The sequence below is a fragment of the Gorilla gorilla genome, chromosome 8 (assembly GCF_029281585.2).
Source record: "Gorilla gorilla gorilla isolate KB3781 chromosome 8, NHGRI_mGorGor1-v2.1_pri, whole genome shotgun sequence".
NCBI classification, from domain to species: Eukaryota; Metazoa; Chordata; class Mammalia; order Primates; family Hominidae; genus Gorilla; species Gorilla gorilla.
The window spans coordinates 69324585-69341783 of record NC_073232.2 but is presented as its reverse complement, the minus strand read 5'-3'; the positions used below and the strand labels follow the sequence as shown (position 1 = coordinate 69341783).

At 42.3% G+C, this 17199-nt stretch overlaps 1 protein-coding gene across 4 annotated transcripts in view; it reads left to right on the top strand.

Moving 5' to 3' along the window:
• TIMM23 (translocase of inner mitochondrial membrane 23) overlaps positions 1-15838 on the top strand; it is a 34173-nt gene extending 18335 nt beyond the window's left edge. For 3 of the 4 annotated variants that reach the window (XM_031006863.3, XM_055353100.2, XM_063710122.1), the window contains one exon: positions 15317-15838. In XM_031006863.3, the coding sequence (XP_030862723.1) occupies positions 15317-15432 (116 nt within the window). In that variant the 3' untranslated portion in view covers positions 15433-15838. Of the gene's footprint in view, positions 1-8432; positions 13811-15316 lie in introns of those variants that run through there. The other variant, XR_010135216.1, reaches the window with a different exon arrangement.
• Positions 15839-17199: the final 1361 nt, after the last annotated feature.

Genomic DNA, 17199 nt, shown 5'->3' with positions numbered 1-17199 from the left:
TGGAGTGCAGTGACACAGTCAAGGCTCACTGTAGCCTTGACCTCCTGGGCTCAGGTGATCCATCTCAGCCTCCTGAGTAGCTGGGACTACAGGCACACACCTCCACACCCAGCTAATTCTTTTTTTTTTTTCTTTTTCGGAGATGGGGTCTCACTGTGTTGCCCAGGCTGGTCTTGAACTCCTGGGCTCAAGCAGTCATCCTGCCTCAGCCTCCCAAAGTGCTAGGATTGCAGATGTGAGCTACCATGCCTAGGCTGCTTTAATTCATTATTTTTTATTTTCATGTTTTTAAATAATATTATTATCTTGATTTTTCTTGACTTTTCAGTCTTACATATTGTCTGTTGACTTCCAAGAGGAAAGCTGTGTTAACTCCACTAAGAATTGTACAAAATACGCTTAAAGTAGAAAGGAGGTCACATCCTTTATATAGGTCAGCTCATTTACCATTCTCTGAAGGTAGTAGACTGGTACTCCCTTGTTTTATAGACAAACTAAAATTCAGACAAGTTAAATTACCTCCACATGCTCACACAGCTCTGTCACGGTCTAGTGCATCAAACTCTAGTCTGAGTCCTAAGCCCGTTGTCTTTCTCACCAAACCAAATTACCTCCAGGATAGAGAAATCAGGAAAATTTCTAGAAAAGGGAAAGAAGTAATAACAGTTGAGCCAGACCTTAAGGATGGACTGAATTTTCTGATGTATCTGTTTGATTATATGATACATATAAGGAAGGTGTGGGAGAAAAGTCTGGGAAGATAGTTTAGGCTTATGGCATGGAAAGCTAAGGTAAGAAGCTTAAAATTACATAGAAAGGCAGCATGTCATCAAAGGTTTTTGGACAGAGTATTAGAATTATCTCTGAGGAAGATTAAGCTAGAAGTAGTGGGTAGATAAAATAGATTGGAGGTAGAAGCCTAAAGTCAAAATGGTCCAGGAAAAGTATTAGTTGAAGAGATGGTGAGGAAAAGGTTGAAATGAAAGATGATTGGGTCAGCTGGGCACGGTGGCTCACGCCTGTAATCCCAGCACTTTGGGAGGCTGAGGCGGGTGGATCCCCTGAGGTCAGGAGTTCGAGACCAGCCCAACCAACATAGAGAAATCCGGTCTCCACTAAAAATACAAAATTAGCCAGGCATGGAGGCGCATGCCTGAAATCCCAGCTACTCGGGAGGCTGAGGCAGGAGAATTGCTTGAACCTGGGAGGTGGAGGTTGCGGTGAGGCGAGATCGCGCCACTGCACTCTAGCCTGGGCAATAAGAGTGAAACTCTGTCTCAAAAAAAAAAAAAAAGAAAAAAGAAAAAAAAATGATGATTGGATTACTAGAAGACTGTTTGCTGTTTGGTGGTTTCTTTCTGTTTTGTTATATTGTGGAAGCAATATATGTGACTTTGAATAGCATAGCAGCTAGCTGTCCTGGGCTCCCTCACCACTGCCCCCATCTGTCCCTTACTTGTCTCTTCCAGGCAAGACTAAACTCACTAAAATGTTTCCCTTGTTTTTTTTTTTTTGAGTTGGGGTCTTGCTCTGTCACCCAGGCTAAAGTGCAATGGTGCCATCGTGGCTCACTACAGCCTTGAACTCCTGGGCTCAAGGGATCCTCTCACCTCAGCCTCCCCAGTGGTTCAGACTACAGGTGCATGCCACCACACCCAGCTAATTTTTTTCATTGTTTCTTTTTTTGTTTAGCAATGGGGTCTTGCTATGTTACCCAGGCTGGCCTCAAGCAATCCTCCCACCTCAGCCTCCTGAGTTGCTGGATTACAGGCGTGAGCCACTGTGCCCAGCTGCCTGAATTGTTTTTGACTCCCCATAGTACTGTGTCCTTTTAGGAGAGTTTTTTTGCCACTGATTCTCAGTTGTTTGGGTGATTGCTTTTCTGTGGGTGGGAGGAATTGTCCTAGATCTCTTTGAGGGTCTTATGAAAGTTTTTGACAGTTTCTAAACCCTGCATTAACATCTCAGTATGCGTAGACTCTCCTTAGGAGAATTGTGAAACTTAACTCTTTAGAAGTTTTATAAACACTTTGAGGCTTATGATTAAATGAAAGTGCTGATATTTAGAAGGTAGCAATCAAAATCCAATTAAGCTTTTTTTCCTTTTTTTTTTTTTTTTTTTTAAACAGAGTTTTGCTCTGTCGCCAGGCTGCAGTGCAGTGGCACAATCTTGGCTCATTACAACCTCCACCTCCCGGGTTCAAGCGATTCTTCTGCCTCAGCTTCCCAAGTAGCTGGGATTACAATGCCCGCCACCACGCCCAGCTAATTTTTGTATTTTTAGTAGAGTCGGGGTTTCACCATGTTGGCCAGGATGTTCTCGATCCCCTGACCTCATGATCCGCCCACCTCAGCCTCCCAAAGTGCTGGGATTACAGGCATGAACCACCACGCCGGGCCAAGCCAGATTCTTTAAAGTGGCTCTATCTTCTCTGTAATTTGCTCCCTTGCCACTTTGATGACTCCAGATTCTACTCCTATTCCCATTGTCTTTTAACTCCCACTTCAGGGCCTTTGTTCTTGCTGTTACCATTTCCTAGAACAATCCTTCCAGATACCTACCTCAAATGCTGCATCATCTGTCCATCTTTGTTCAGATACCACCTTTTCTTTGAGGCCTTTTCTTAAACACTGTAGTACATACAGTTTTGCACATACATTTTAGTTGTAGGATAAATTGCTAAAAATTAAGTTACTTGAGCAAATTATCTGCATGCTTAAAATGTGAATGACTACTGCCAAGTGACCCTTCTAGTACTTGCTAACGTTTGCCAGTGTTAGCATCTACCATCACTTTTTTTTTTTTTTTTTTTTTGGAGACAGAGTTTCACTCTCGTTGGCCAGACTGGAGTGCAATGGCATGATCTCGGCTCACAGCAACCTCTGCCTCCTGAGTTCAAGCAATTCTCCTGCCTCAGCCTCCCGAGTAGCTGGAATTACACGCATGCACCACGATGCCCGGCTAGTTTTGTGTATTTTTAGTAGAGACGGGGTTTCTCCATGTTGGTCAGGCTGATCTCGAACTCCCGACCTCAGGTTGCAGTGAGCAGAGATCGCGCCACTGAATTCCAGCCTGGGCGATAGAGCGAGTCTGTCTCAGAATGAAATGACGTGACATGACATGACATGATGAAATGAATAATGAAATGCCGGGTGTGGTGGCACACTCCAGCCTGGGCGATAGAGCAAGTCTCTGTCTCGAAATGAAATGGAATGAAATGAAGAGAATAAATGAAATGAAATGATAAAATGAATAATGAAATGCCAGGTGAATGAAATGAAATGATGAAATGAATAATGAAATGCCGGGTGCAGTGGTGCACTCCAGCCTGGGCAATAGAGCAAGTCTCCATCTCGAAATGAAATGAGATGACATGAGATGAAATGAAATAATGAAATGAACAATGAAACACCGGGTGAAATGAAATGAAATGAAGAAATAAATGAAATATTGAAATGAATAATAAAATTCCAGGTGCGGTGGTGCACTCCAGCTTGGGTGATAGAGACTCCGTCTGGAAATGATGAAATAATGAAACAAAATTAAATATGAAATGAAATGAAATATGAAATGCTGGGTGCGGTGGCTCACGCCTGTAATCCTAGCACTTTGGGAGGCCGAGGAGGGTGGATCACCTGAGGTCAGGAATTCAAGACCAGCCTGGCCAACATGGTGAAACCCCTTCCCTACTAAAATACAAAAATCAGCTGGGCATGATAGCGGGTGCCTGTAATCCCAGCTACTTGGGAGGCTGAGAGGGGAGAATTGCTTGAACCCAGGAGGCAGAGGTTGCAGTGAGCAGGGATCGCGCCACTGCACTCCAGCCTGGGCGTTAGAACGAGCCTCCGGCTTGAAATGACATGACATGACATGATGAAATGAAATAATGAAATGAATAATGAAATGCGTGTGGTGCACTCCAGCCTGGGCAATGCAGCAAGTCTCTGTCATGAAATGGAATGAAATTGAATGGGAATGGGAATATGGGAATGGAATAAAATGAAATGAAGAAATATGAAATGCCAGGTGTGGTGGCGCACTCCAGCCTGGGTGATAGAGCGAGTCTCCATCTTGAAGTGAAATGAAATGAAGAAATGAAATAAATGAATACTGAAATGAAATAATAAAATGAAATGCCAGGTGTGGTGGCACACTCCAGCCTGGGCAATAGAGCACGTCTCCGTCTTGAAATGAAATGAAATAAATGAAATGAGAAATGATGAGATGAAATATGAAATGCTAGGTGAGATGAATAATGAAATGCCAGGTGTGGTGGCGCAGTCCAGCCTGGGTGATAGAGCGAGTCTCTCTCTTGAAATGAAATGAAATGATCAAGTGAAATGATGAAATGAAATAATGAATAATGAAATTCTGGGTGCAGTGGCGCACTCCAGCCTGGGCAATAGAGGGAGTCTCCATCTCGAAATGAAATGAAATGATGAAATGAAATAATGAAATGAATAATGAAATGCCAGGTGCAGTGGCACACTCCAGCCTGGGTGATAGAGCGAGTCTCTGTCTCAAATGGGATGAAATGAAATGAAGAAATGAAATAATAATGAAATGCCGGGTGAAATGAAATGAAATGAAATGAAGAAATAATGAAATGAAATGAATAATGAAATGCTGGGTGTGGTGATGCACTCCAGCCTGGGTGATAGAGTGAGACTCCGTTTTGGAAGGAGATGAAATGATGAAATAAATATGAAATGGAATATGAAATGCTGGGTGCAGTGGCTCACGCTTTTAATCCTAGCACTTTGGGAGGCCTAGGTGGGTGGATCACCTGAGGTCAGGAGTTCAAGATCAGCCTGGCCAACATGGTGAAACCCTGTCTCTACTAAAATACAAAAATTAGCCAGGCATGATGGCAGGTGCCTGTAATTCCAACTACTCGGGAGGCTGAGAGAGGAGAATCGCTTGTACCCAGGAAGTAGAGGTTGTGGTGAGCAGAGATCACACCACTGCACTCCAGCCTGGGCAATAGAACGAGTCTCCATCTCAGAATGAAATGACGTGACATGATGAAATGAAATAATGAAATTAATAATGAAATGTGGGTGGCGCACTCCAGCCTGGGTGATAGAGCAAGTCTCTGTCATGAAATGAAATGGGAAATGAAATATGAAATGAATAATGATATGCTGGGTGCACTCCAGCCTGGGTGATAGAGCGAGTCTACGTCATGAAATTGAAAAATGAAATGAAAAAATGAAATAATAATGAAATGCCAGGTGTGGTGGTGCACTCCAGACTGGGCGATAGAGCGAGTCTCTGTCTCGAAATGAAATGAAGTGAGAAATGAAATGATGAAATGAAATACGAAATGCTGGGTGAAATGAAATGAATAATGAAATGCTGGGTGTGGTGGTGCACTCCAGCCTGGGTAATAGAGCGAGTCTCCATCGAAATGAAATGAAATGAGATGAAATATGAAATGAAATAAATGAAACTAAATGATAAAATGGAATAATGAAATGCCGGGTGCGGTGGCGCACTCCAGCCTGGGCGATAGAGCAAGTCTTCGTCTGGAAATGAAACGAAATGAAATGAAATGATGAAATGAATAATGAAATGCTGGATGAAATGAAATGAAATAAATTAAATGAATAATGAAATGCCAGATGCAGTGGCGCACTCCAGCCTGGGTGATAGAGCGAGTCTCTGTCTCTAAATGAAATGACATGACATGACATGACATGACATGATGAAATGAAATAAATGAATAATGAAATGCTGGGTGTGGTGGTGCACTCCAGCTTGCGCGGTAGAGTGAGTCTTCATCTCTAAATGAAATAAAATGAAATGATGAAATGATGAAATGAATAATGAAATGCCGGGTGCGGTGGCGCACTCCAGCATGGGCAATAGAGCAAGTCTCTGTCTCGAAATGAAATGAAATAAATCAATAATGAAATGCAGGGTGTGGTGGTGCACTCCAGCCTGAGCGATTGAGCGAGTTTCCATCTCGAAATGAAATGAAACGAAATGAAGAAATGAAATAATGAAATGAATAATGAAATGCTGGGTGCAATGAAATGAAATGAAGAAATGAAATAAATGAAATGAATAATGAAATGTCAGGTGCAGTGGCGTACTCCAGCCTGGGTGATAGAGTGAGTTTCCATCTTAAAATGAAAGAAATGAAATATGAAATGCTGGGTGTGGTGGCTCACACCTGTAATCCTAGCACTTTGGGAGGCCGAGGCAGGTGGATCACCTGAGGTCAGGAGTTCAAGACCAGCCTGGCCAACATGACGAAACCCCATCTCTACTAAAATACAAAAACTAGCCGGGCATGATAGCGGGTGCCTGTAGTCCCAGCTACTTGGGAGGCTGAGAGAGGAGAATCGCTTGAACCCAGGAGATGGTGGTTGCCATGAGGCAAGATCGCGCCACTGCACTCCAGCCTGGGCAGCTGAGCGAAACTCTGTCTCAAAAGAATAAAAATAAAAATAAATAAATGAATAAAATAAATTACCGTCTATCTGACAGCTGCTAGTTTTTCCCTCATGATCTTTCTATTAAAATAGCTCTGTACCTACTATGTTGAGCCCTTCCTCTTTTTTTTGACAGGGTCTCAGACTAGAGTACAGTGGTGTGATCATGGCTCACTGCCACCTCTGCCTCCTGGGTTCAAGTGATGCTCCCATCTCAGCCTCCCAAGATGGCTAGGACTACAGGCACACGCCACCATGCCTGGCTAATTTTTTTGTGTTTTTTGTAGAGACGGGGTTTCACCATGGTGCCCAGGCTAGTCTCAAACTCCTGAGCTCAAGCGATCCACCCTGCCTTGGCCTCCCAAGTATTGGGATTACAGGTGTGAACCACCGCGCCCGGCCCCCTCTTTTTTTAAATTTCTGTATTTAAAGAGTACATTGGGGATTGGAAATAGTTTAGATCAGCAGAGATTAGCCATTCCCTAAATGTAAACTTCTTCAGTGGTGCTATACTTAGAGTGCCTAAGGTCATTTCCAAATCCATGAATCTGGAAGTTGAAGTTATATTTGTATTCCCACCACACAAAATTTATGTCTGTGCCCTGTCTTCTTGGGTCTATTTTTAACCAGAAATTAATAAGACATTGATTTGCCTTTGTTAGAGTGATTTCAGTGTTTCGAGTTATTAAGATGGGAAGTGTGAGTCCATGTTGGAATTCTGGGTCAGCAGATTATTTACCTCTTCTACAATTGCAATGGAAATTGAAATCTATTTGTCCTGTGACATAGAATTAATGAGTATTCTTTTTTGCTTTTTCTCTTCTGAGCCAAGAGCTTTCTTTTAATAATTTATGTTGGAGGTGTTCCAGACTGTTATGTTACTACTGCAAGAAGGTCCTTGCCACAGAAAGTTAAGACTCTCATTTCTTTTGATAATATCAAATATTCAGCCTTTTCCTCTGTCTTAAGAATACATATAATATGCCTTAAATTAGATATTATACCATAGTGGCTTCCCTTGTGTAAGAAAATGGAGTGGAGGGGGCTGAGCTGGAGCTTCCATGCCTATCTGTTGGGCTAGAAACACCTCCCACTCAACTCCAGCCATTTGCCACTCTGCATAATTAGTGTACCTCATTTATTCAGAAGAAGCTGGAATCCCAAGTTTTTATGTGAAATCTCCTGTTTTTAAAATATTTGATCTTTTTCAACATAATTTGGCCCAACAAAACTCTTGCTGGCTTGAGTGCTGCCCTTGTACTGCCAATTGAAGTTTAACATTTGTCTAACCCTAAAGACTTTCAAAGTGAAATTATTTTTAGGTTCTTAACAAGGTTTTTCTATGCCAAGGTAAAATTTTCAAGGGCATATGAGGTATTCACTGTCTCACTCAGAGTTCTGTTTAAGTGAGCACATGGGCATGCATGTTGGAGAAAGTGTTGTGAGCTCTTACGGATAAAGTTTGAAATGCAACCTATTTTCAATAGAAAAAAGCCTCTTACTCTCAGATATCTCAGAAAAACTTAGATTTTACAATCCTTTTAAGACTTAAGACTCTTAGGTCTGTGGAGTCAAAATGCTACGTGATATTTGTGGTGGATGAATTACTGAAAAACAGAATTCCTCAGCGAATCAAGTGTCTGATGCATAATAAACCAACCTAACAAAAAAAGCTGCCTTTCAGAGGCAAGAATATAGAACGTGTAGTTAATTAAGCTATTTAAAACAGAAATGTTAGGCCTGGCACAGTGGCTCACGTCTGTAATCCCAGCACTTTGGGAGGCCAAGGCGGGAGGATCACAAGGTCAGGAGATTGAGACCATCCTGGCTAACACAGTGAAACCCCGTCTCTACTGAAAATACAAAAACATTATCCGGGCATGGTGGTGGGTGCCTGTAGTCCCAGTTACTAGGGAGGCTGCGACAGGAGAATGGCGTGAACCTGGGAGGCAAGGCTTGCAGTGAGCCGAGATTACACCACTGCACTCCAGCCTGGGCCACAGAGCAAGACTCCGTCTCAAAAAAAGAAATGTTATGAAAAATTTGGAAATATTTGTCACTAGCTGTATGACCTTTTGAAAAAGGTCCGCCTAATACCATGCTCATCTATAAAATTGGGGTATGATGATTATCAATTTACAGGATTGTGGTGCATTTTAAATGAAACAAGTTCCATTAAGTGCTTATTGCTGAAGGTATAATTCAGTGAATGTTCTTTCCTTTTCTTACAGCAGAGTTTGGTATTTTATTTTCACCTAAGCCATTTTGGTTCAGTTCTTAAGGCTTTGATTATTTTTTTAAGTTGAATGGTGTTTAGTGTGCCCATGTTCATAACAGCATATTATTCACAACAGCCATACAGGCTGGGTGTGGTAGCTCATGTCTATAATCCCAGCACTTTGGGAAGCCAATGTGGGCAGATTGAGTCCAGGAGTGTAAGGGCAATATGGTGAAACCCTGTCTATACAAAAAATTAGCCAGTCTTGGTGGTGGGCACCTGTAGTCCCAATTACTGGGAAGGCTGAGATGGGAGAATCACCTGAGCCCAGGAGGTCAAAGCTGCAGTGTGCCTTCATTGTGCCACTGCAGTCTAGCCTGGGCGACAGAGTGAGACCCTGTGTCAAAAAAAAAAAAAAAAAAAAAAAAAAAGATAGATTCTAAGAGGCCAAGGCAGGAAAATGGGCAGATTGCTTGAGCCCAGGAGTTGGAGATTAGCCTGGACAACATAGCTACTAAAAATACAAAAAATGAGCTAAGCATGGTGGTACATGCTACTCCCGAGGCTGAGGTGGGAAGATCACTTGAGCTTGGGGAGGTCAAGGCTGCAGTGAGCCGTGATCATGCCACTGCACTCCAGCCTAGGTGACCCTGTCTCAAAAAAAGAAAAATGTGGTATATACATAGAATAGAATATTATTCTGCCTTTAAAAAGGAAATTCTGACAGATGGTAAGACATGGATGAACTCTGAGTACATTATGCCGAATAGGCCATCTATTAAAAAAAAAAGGTGTGATTCTACTAATGTGAGGTACTTAGAATAGTCGGATTCATGTGAGGTACTTAGAATAGTCAGATTCATACAGAAAAAAAGTAGAATGGAAGATGGCCGGGATGGGTGTAGTTATTGCTAAATGGGCAGAGAGTTTCAGTTTTGCAAGATGAAAAGAGTCCTCTGAAGATAGATGTTGGTACACGGAGCACCGTGGCTCACGCCTGTAGTCTCAACACTTTGGGAGGCTGAGGCAGGAGGATTGTTTGAGCCCAGGAGTTCAAGACCACCCTAGGTAACATAGGGAGACCTCATCTCTACAAAAAATTTAGCCTGGTATGGTGGTGCATGATTGTAGTCCTACCTACTTAGGAGGTTGTTGTGGGAGGATCACTTGAGCTCAGAAGGTCGAGGCTGCAGTGAGCCTTTACCACACCACTGCACTCCAGCCTGGGCGACAGAGCAAGACCCTGTCTCAGAAGAAAAAATAAAGGAAAAGTAGATGTTGGTAATAGCACAGCCGTGTGAATGTACTTAATGCCTCTGAAATGTACACTTAAAAATGTTTAAGGTGGTAAAATTTATGTTACATGTATTGTACCATAATTCTTAAAAGAATAAAGTTTTTTTAAAATTTTAAGACAGCTGCTGACAGTCCTCAACAATGGCATTTAATAGTCATGTTAGTAGGTAGGTAAGGCTGTTCCTATAGAACAGGAGCCACCAACTCCTGCTGGCCAGCTGCCTGTTTATTTGCTGTGTGAAGGCTAAGAATGTGTTTTACATTTTTTAGTTACATTTTAAATGGTTATATAAGTACCTACATAACAATAGCTTTTGACCCTCAAAGCCCAAAATGTTTACCATCTGGCCCTTTTAAAAAAGATACATGTTAATCTGTGCTTTAAAGTCATTGTCATTTGAATGCATTAGTTCTGCCACGAATCAACCCTATATCCCACAAACAAGGCACTTAAATATTCTGGGCCTCATTTTCTCATGTATAGAAGAGGTGGTGCTTGCCTATCGCTTTGGAAGAACTACATAAGGATCCCAAAATACAGGAGGTAAAACTGAAACACAAGTCATATTTGCTTTGCTTTATAGAGATTGACCATTGGCCTTATTTGGTTACTCTGTTCAAAGCAAGTACCTTTGCTTATCAACTTCCTGTGCTTAGTTGTGTAGAGTTGTTTGAGTAAAGAAACCCTAGAGACCCTTAAACTTGCAAACAGATCAACCAATTGGGAAACCCTGGAATTAATGGAAACAGTTACAATTAGAACATGGCTGGTATGTGGTAAAAGGCCACCCTTGAGTAAAGATTAGCTATGTGATAAGTACAAACACCAATGTTTAGTGTCTTGTTGGAGTTGATTTTTTTTCTCTCTGGCTTTTAAGAAGTAACTTCATTGACTTGAATTAAGTTTTTGATTCATTTGGCAAGAAAATAGAAAGCTTTTGGAGGAGTAAATTATTTAATATGTTACTGGTGTCCCAAATATCTTTTTTTTTTTTTTTTTTTTTTGAGACAGAGTCTTGCTGTATCGCCGAGGCTAGAGTGCAGTGATGCAATCTTTGCTCACTGCAACCTCCACCCACCAGGTTCAAGCAATTCTTTTGCTTCAGCCTCCCACATAGCTGGGATTACAGATGCCTGCCACCACACCTGGCTAATTTGTGTATATTTAATAGAGATGGGGTTTCACCATGTTGGCCAGGCTGGTCTTGAACTCCTGACCTCAAGTGATTTGCCCACCTTGGCCTTCCAAAGTGCTGGGATTACAGGCCGTGAGCCACCATGCCAGGCCTTTTTAAAATTTTTTTTTATTTTTTGAGACCAGGTCTGGCTTTGTTGCCCAGGCTGAAGTACAGTGGCACAATCTTGGCTCACTGCAACCTCCACCTCCTAGGCTCAAGCAATCCTCTCACCTCATCCTCCCAAATATCTGGGACTACAGATGCATGCCACCATGCCTAGCTAATTCTTTACATTTTTTTGTACAGATGGGTATCGGGGAACCTGCCCCGATAGTCGCGTACGTTCTTTTCTATTTTCCTTAAGCGTCAGCCGGCTTGAGAAATAAAGGGACAGGGTACAAAAGAGACAAATTTTAAAGCTGGGCATCCGGGGGAGACATCACATGTAGGTAGGTTCCATGATGCCCCACAAGCCGCAAAAACCAGCAAGTTTTTATTAGGGATTTTCAAAAGGGGAGGGAGTGTGCGAATAGGTGTGGGTCAGAGACATCAAGTACTTCACAAGGTAATAGAATATCACAAGGCAAATGGAGGCAGGGCGAGATCACAGGACTACAGGACCAGGGCGAAAATAAAATTGCTAATGAAGTTTCGGGCACCATTGTCATTGATAACATCTTATCAGGAGACAGGGTTTTGAGAGCAACCGGTCTGACCAAAATTTATTAGGCAGGAATTTCCTCTTCCTAATAAGCCTGGGAGCGCTATGGGAGACTGGGGCCTATTTCACCCCTACAATCTACAGACCATAAAAGATGGCCACACCCAGGGGGGCCATCTATAGACCTATACCCCCAGGCGTGTATTCTCTTTCCCAGGGATGTTCCTTGCTGAGAAAAAGAATTCAGCGATATTTCTCCCATTTGCTTTTGAAAGAACAACAATATGGCTCTGTTCCACCTGGCTCACTGGCGGTGAGAGTTTAAGGTTATCTCTCTTATTCCCTGAACATTGCTGGTACCCTGTTCTTTTTTCAAGGTGCCCAGATTTCATATTTGTTCAAACACACATGCTCTACAATTTGTGCGGTTAATGCAATTATCACATGGTCCTGAGACGACATACATCTTCCTTAGCTGACAGGATTAAGAGATTAATGTAAAGACAGCGGCATAGGAAATCACAAGGGTATTGATTGGGGAAGTGATAAGTGTCCATGAAATCTTCACAATTTATGTTTAGCAATTGCAGTAAAGACAGGCATAAGAAATTATAAAAGTATTTGGGGAACTAATAAATGTCCATGAAATCTTCACAATCCATGTTCTTCTGCCATGGCTTCAGCTGGTCCCTCCGTTTGAGGTCCCTGACTTCCCGCAACAGATGGGGTCTCACCATGTTGCCCACGCTGGTCTTGAACTCCTGGGCTCAAGCAGTCCACCCACCTTGGCCTTCCAAAGTGCTGGGATTACAAGTGTGAGCCACCACGTCCAGCCCCCAAGTATCTTAAAGCCTTATAGATTCCACTGTCACTATGTTACCCCTAGTGCATATGCCAAAGAGGATTCCCAGGGAAGCTTGTTATTTGATGGCTGAGAACTAATGTGAGAATCCTTCCACAAGGGCCAAGTAGATACCATGTTCTTAGAATGCACAAAGCAAAGAACCAGCTAGAAGCAGTGGTTTTGCAGCTCTTTCCAAAGCCCATGGACTGACTTCACAGTCCTGTGGATTATTGACTATAGGTTCAGGGGAGTTAATCTGAAGTTGAATGTGTGGTTATAGGAAATAGTGTCTGCAAAAGTATTGTGTTTTCAATTACCGGCCCACCAGCATTCTTCCACTGACAAACAGCAGTGAGGGCACCTTGGCTATTGCTTGGTCTTACATTCAGAATGGGGTTTTGAGTTACTACATTTTGGCTACCTGCTTGGAAGAATCCTTATTACACTCAAAATTAGATCTAATAACTGAGCGATAGCAATGCTGTTGCAGATACCTTTAGCATTTATTCTCCTGTGCCTCATGGCTTATTTTTTCCACATTAGGAATTTGGTCTAGTTCACTTTCAGCTCTGCAGCTTTTTACTGATTTGCTAGGCAGAGACATGAGGTCGATCCTTATTAAACTGAACAGATTATTTTGAGTATACACTATTTTCCAATTAGTACAATTTTTCAACCACATTGAATACAGTTGGAAGTTTAACTGCTGTGCCTACAGTCTGAATATGACAAGTTCACAAAGAGATGATGTGAACTTCAAGGAGATACCTCATGTTATGCTTTTAGTGGGGTTTTTTTGGGTTTCTTAAAAATGTTTTTGGTCCCCCTACATGTTTGACAGCTGTTTATAGATAATGTCTGCAGTTTCTGTTTGAGAGAGATAATTATGATACTTAGCATTGGAAAACTAAGAAGAACGTAAGCAGGTCAGCTATCAGAAGTCTTCAGACTGGAGAGATTCCTGGAGGGGGAGTGGCCCTTTAATCCATCAGCTGAAGCCATCTGGTAGGACACTCATTGCAGAAATGGTTAGTTCTGAAATGTTGTAACTCAGCAACATCACTGAATGTCACAGAATTGACAGGCACGGAGCTAAAAGGGCCTCTAGCCACCCCCACAACTCCGCTCTATCTCTGTCTCCCTAACACATGACTTGGAACAAATACACTCTAGGTACAAAGATGGCTACCTGAAGTTTATGATCCCTACTCATGGAGCTGCTTGAGGACTTCACATTTTTTAAAAAGCTGCTTTGGGCACCCCCATTCCTGAGGAGTTTTGTAGCTTGGTTTCTCTTTGCCACATTACGTTTGTAAGACTTACATTTTATAACCATAAGCAGTTGGGGCATTTTCTATTTTGAGAAATGTATCTGTAGCTTCCTTTTATTTACACTTGGGGACTATTTTTAAGTAACCGATTGAAATATTTTTGTTTCTCCATTGCAAGTGAAATCCTTGTTGCTAATCTTTTGCCACATGTAAAATTGTTCACTTGTTATCAAGCAGGCAGTTCAATATCTGTAATTCTTGAGTTCTTTTCAACTAGCATGATGCTAGGTGTCACTCACTGTTTTTTAATTGTGGGAGATTGATGCATCAGTGCATGAAGTGGGGGGTGGTCACTAGCATCTAACTCAAAGTGTGATTATAGCTATCTTACCACATTTTTTTGTTTCTTTCTCACTCTGTCACCCAGTCTGGAGTGCAGTGGTGTAATCTCAGCTCACTGCAGCCTCGACCTCCTGGGCTCAAGCGATCCTCCTACCTCAGCCTCCCAAATAGCTGGGACCACAGGCGCATGCCACCCCACTAAGCTAATTTTTCTATTTTTTGCAGAGACAGGGTTTTGCCATGTTGCCTAGGTTGTTCTCAAACTCCTGAGCTCAAGCCTGCCTCAGCCTCCCAAAGTGCTGGGATTACATGTGTGAGCCACCATGCCTGGCCGTCACTAATCTTCAAGGTTAATATTTGGAGGACCCATCCAGAGTCCAAAGGTTGTTAATACTCTTTCCAAATAGGGTGTCACCTTGTTTACATTACAGTCTTAAATCCATTGACAGTGCTAGTGGAGTTCTAAATCATATTACTAGCAGGAAATGACTTAGGTTCTAGTTGGAACTCCAGTAATAAACTGCCATAGGAACAAATTGGAAAGTAGGGGAAAAAAAATTATGAATATGAAAATGTTAAGTCATATGTATTACACAAGTGGTACTACTTTAAAAACTTTGTCTCTTTTTTGAGATGGAATATTGATTTATTTTAAAAATGGTCTCCATTTCATAGTACTTTTTTTTTTTTTTTTTTTGACGGAGTCTCACTTGTCTTACCCTGTCGCCCAGGCTGGAATGCAGTGGTATGATCTCAGCTCACTGCAACCTCAGCCTCCTGGGTTCAAGCGATTATCCTGCCTCAGCCTCCAAGTAGCTGGGACTATAAGCACACATCACCACACCCAGCCAATTTTTTTGGATTTTTAATAGGGTTTCACCATGTTGGCCAGGCTGGTTGAACTCCTATCCTCAAGCGATCCACCCACCTCGGCCTCCCGAAGTGCTGGGATTACCTGAGTCACCGTGCCCAGCCCATTTCACAGTACTTTTTATTTAACCCTGTCATGCTAGGGCACTATGCAATATACGGCTATTTCATTTTCCTTTTGTCTCTGTTTCCCAGGTGGTCTTCGAGGGATAGCACGAGGTGGTCTGACAGGACTAACACTTACCAGCCTCTATGCACTATATAATAACTGGGAGCACATGAAAGGCTCCTTGCTCCAACAGTCACTCTGAAGATTTTGCCAACTCACGAATGGAGGACACTTCAGTAGTCATCTAGATCATTTTATAAGACAGTTTGGAGTTATTCTCTCTCTTCTACCTACAATTAGTTTGAAAAATTGGAGATTTTGATTTGCTGTGATGAAAATCCTGGATGGCTGACCAAGACTGGCACTTGTTCCAGCCATTAGTGAGTTGAAGCCAAAGCCCTTTGGTGACTCACTGAGTACCATGGTTCTGTTCTCCTCTGGAGAAGATCTTGCACGTATCTGTTTTCCTCCCCCATGAACTAGAAAACCACTTACTCCCAGAATTCAGGTCGTGCTTGTCAGTACTATATCACCAAGTCCATTCATTTAATGATCCAAAACTGTAATGTTGCACTGTATTCCAAATAAAGGGTAAAAACAGAACCAAAGTTATAACTCCAACACACAAACATAGTGGTTGTCTCAATTTAAAAGTATCTACCTGGGTATAAAGTGAAAGGTACCCTTGGCATTTTCTGTCCCAGTGGGCAAAACAACATCTTCGTGTTTGTGTTAAAATGAGCTACTTGGTGGCCGGGAGTGGTGGCTCACGCCTGTAATCCCTGTACTTTGGGAGGCCAAGGCAGGTGGATCACCTGAGGTCAGGAGTTTGAAAATCAGCCTGGCCAATATGGTGAAGCCTTGTCTCTACTAAAAATACAAAAATCAGCCGGGTGTGGTGGGTGTGCACCTGTAACCCCAGCTACTCAGGAGGTTGAGGCTGGAGAATCGCTTGAACCCAGGAGGCGGAGGTTGCAGTGAGCCCAGATCATGCCACTGCACTCCAGCCCAGGTGACAGGGTGAGACTCCATTTCAAAAAAAGAAACGAGCTACTGGTGGCATTCACCAATAGAGCTGGTACTAAACCACCTCAAGGTATTTCAGGTCAGCTGTTAGACTAGCATGCTAGAACAATCTTTCCAACAATCCTGCTTCATTCCATACATATTAACTCACGCCTTACTAGGAATAATTAAGAGCTAGGTTTTTTTTTTTTTTTTTTTTTTTGAGACAGGGTCTCTGTTGCCCAGGCTGGAGTGCAGTGGTGCAATCTCAGCGCACTGCTGAGATTACTTGAACACCTCCCAGGTTCAAGTAATTCTGCCTCAGTCTCCCAAGTAGCTGGGATTACAGGCACTTGCCACCATGCCCAGCTAATTTTTGTATTTTTAGTAGAGGCGGGGTTTACTATGTTGGTCAGGGTGGTCTCGAACTCTTGACCTCAGGTGATCCACCTGCCTTGGCCTCCCAGAGCGCTGGGTTTACAGGCGTGAGCGACCGTGCCTGGCCAAGAGCTAGATGTTTTTCAAGGAAGCCTTGGGAAAACTAAAGGACATGAGGCCAAATTGTTTAATTTCTGAGTTTGTTTTCTCATCCACCATATGAAGTTAATCATGTATAATTGCACTACAGGTTATACACATAAATATTACTGTATTAAATACCTGGTGGCTATATGATTGGAGAAAGTGAACTAGGGCCTTTTCGGATGCATCTAGTAAGAGGAATCCAGTAGAAAGGCACTGAATCTTGGCTGAAGTCCCATAGGTTTTTTTTTAATAGATGTGAATAGTTTTTATAAAAGACTGAAAATGGAAGTTAATATACCTATTGTTTGCTAATTTTTCATAAAATACACTGATGTTATTTTTATGTTCAAGCTGTTTCTCAGCTGGATTACTAACCAAAAGTTACCACGTTATGTGGTACCACACCACACTTTGTGACAAATAGTTTTAAAAATAACAC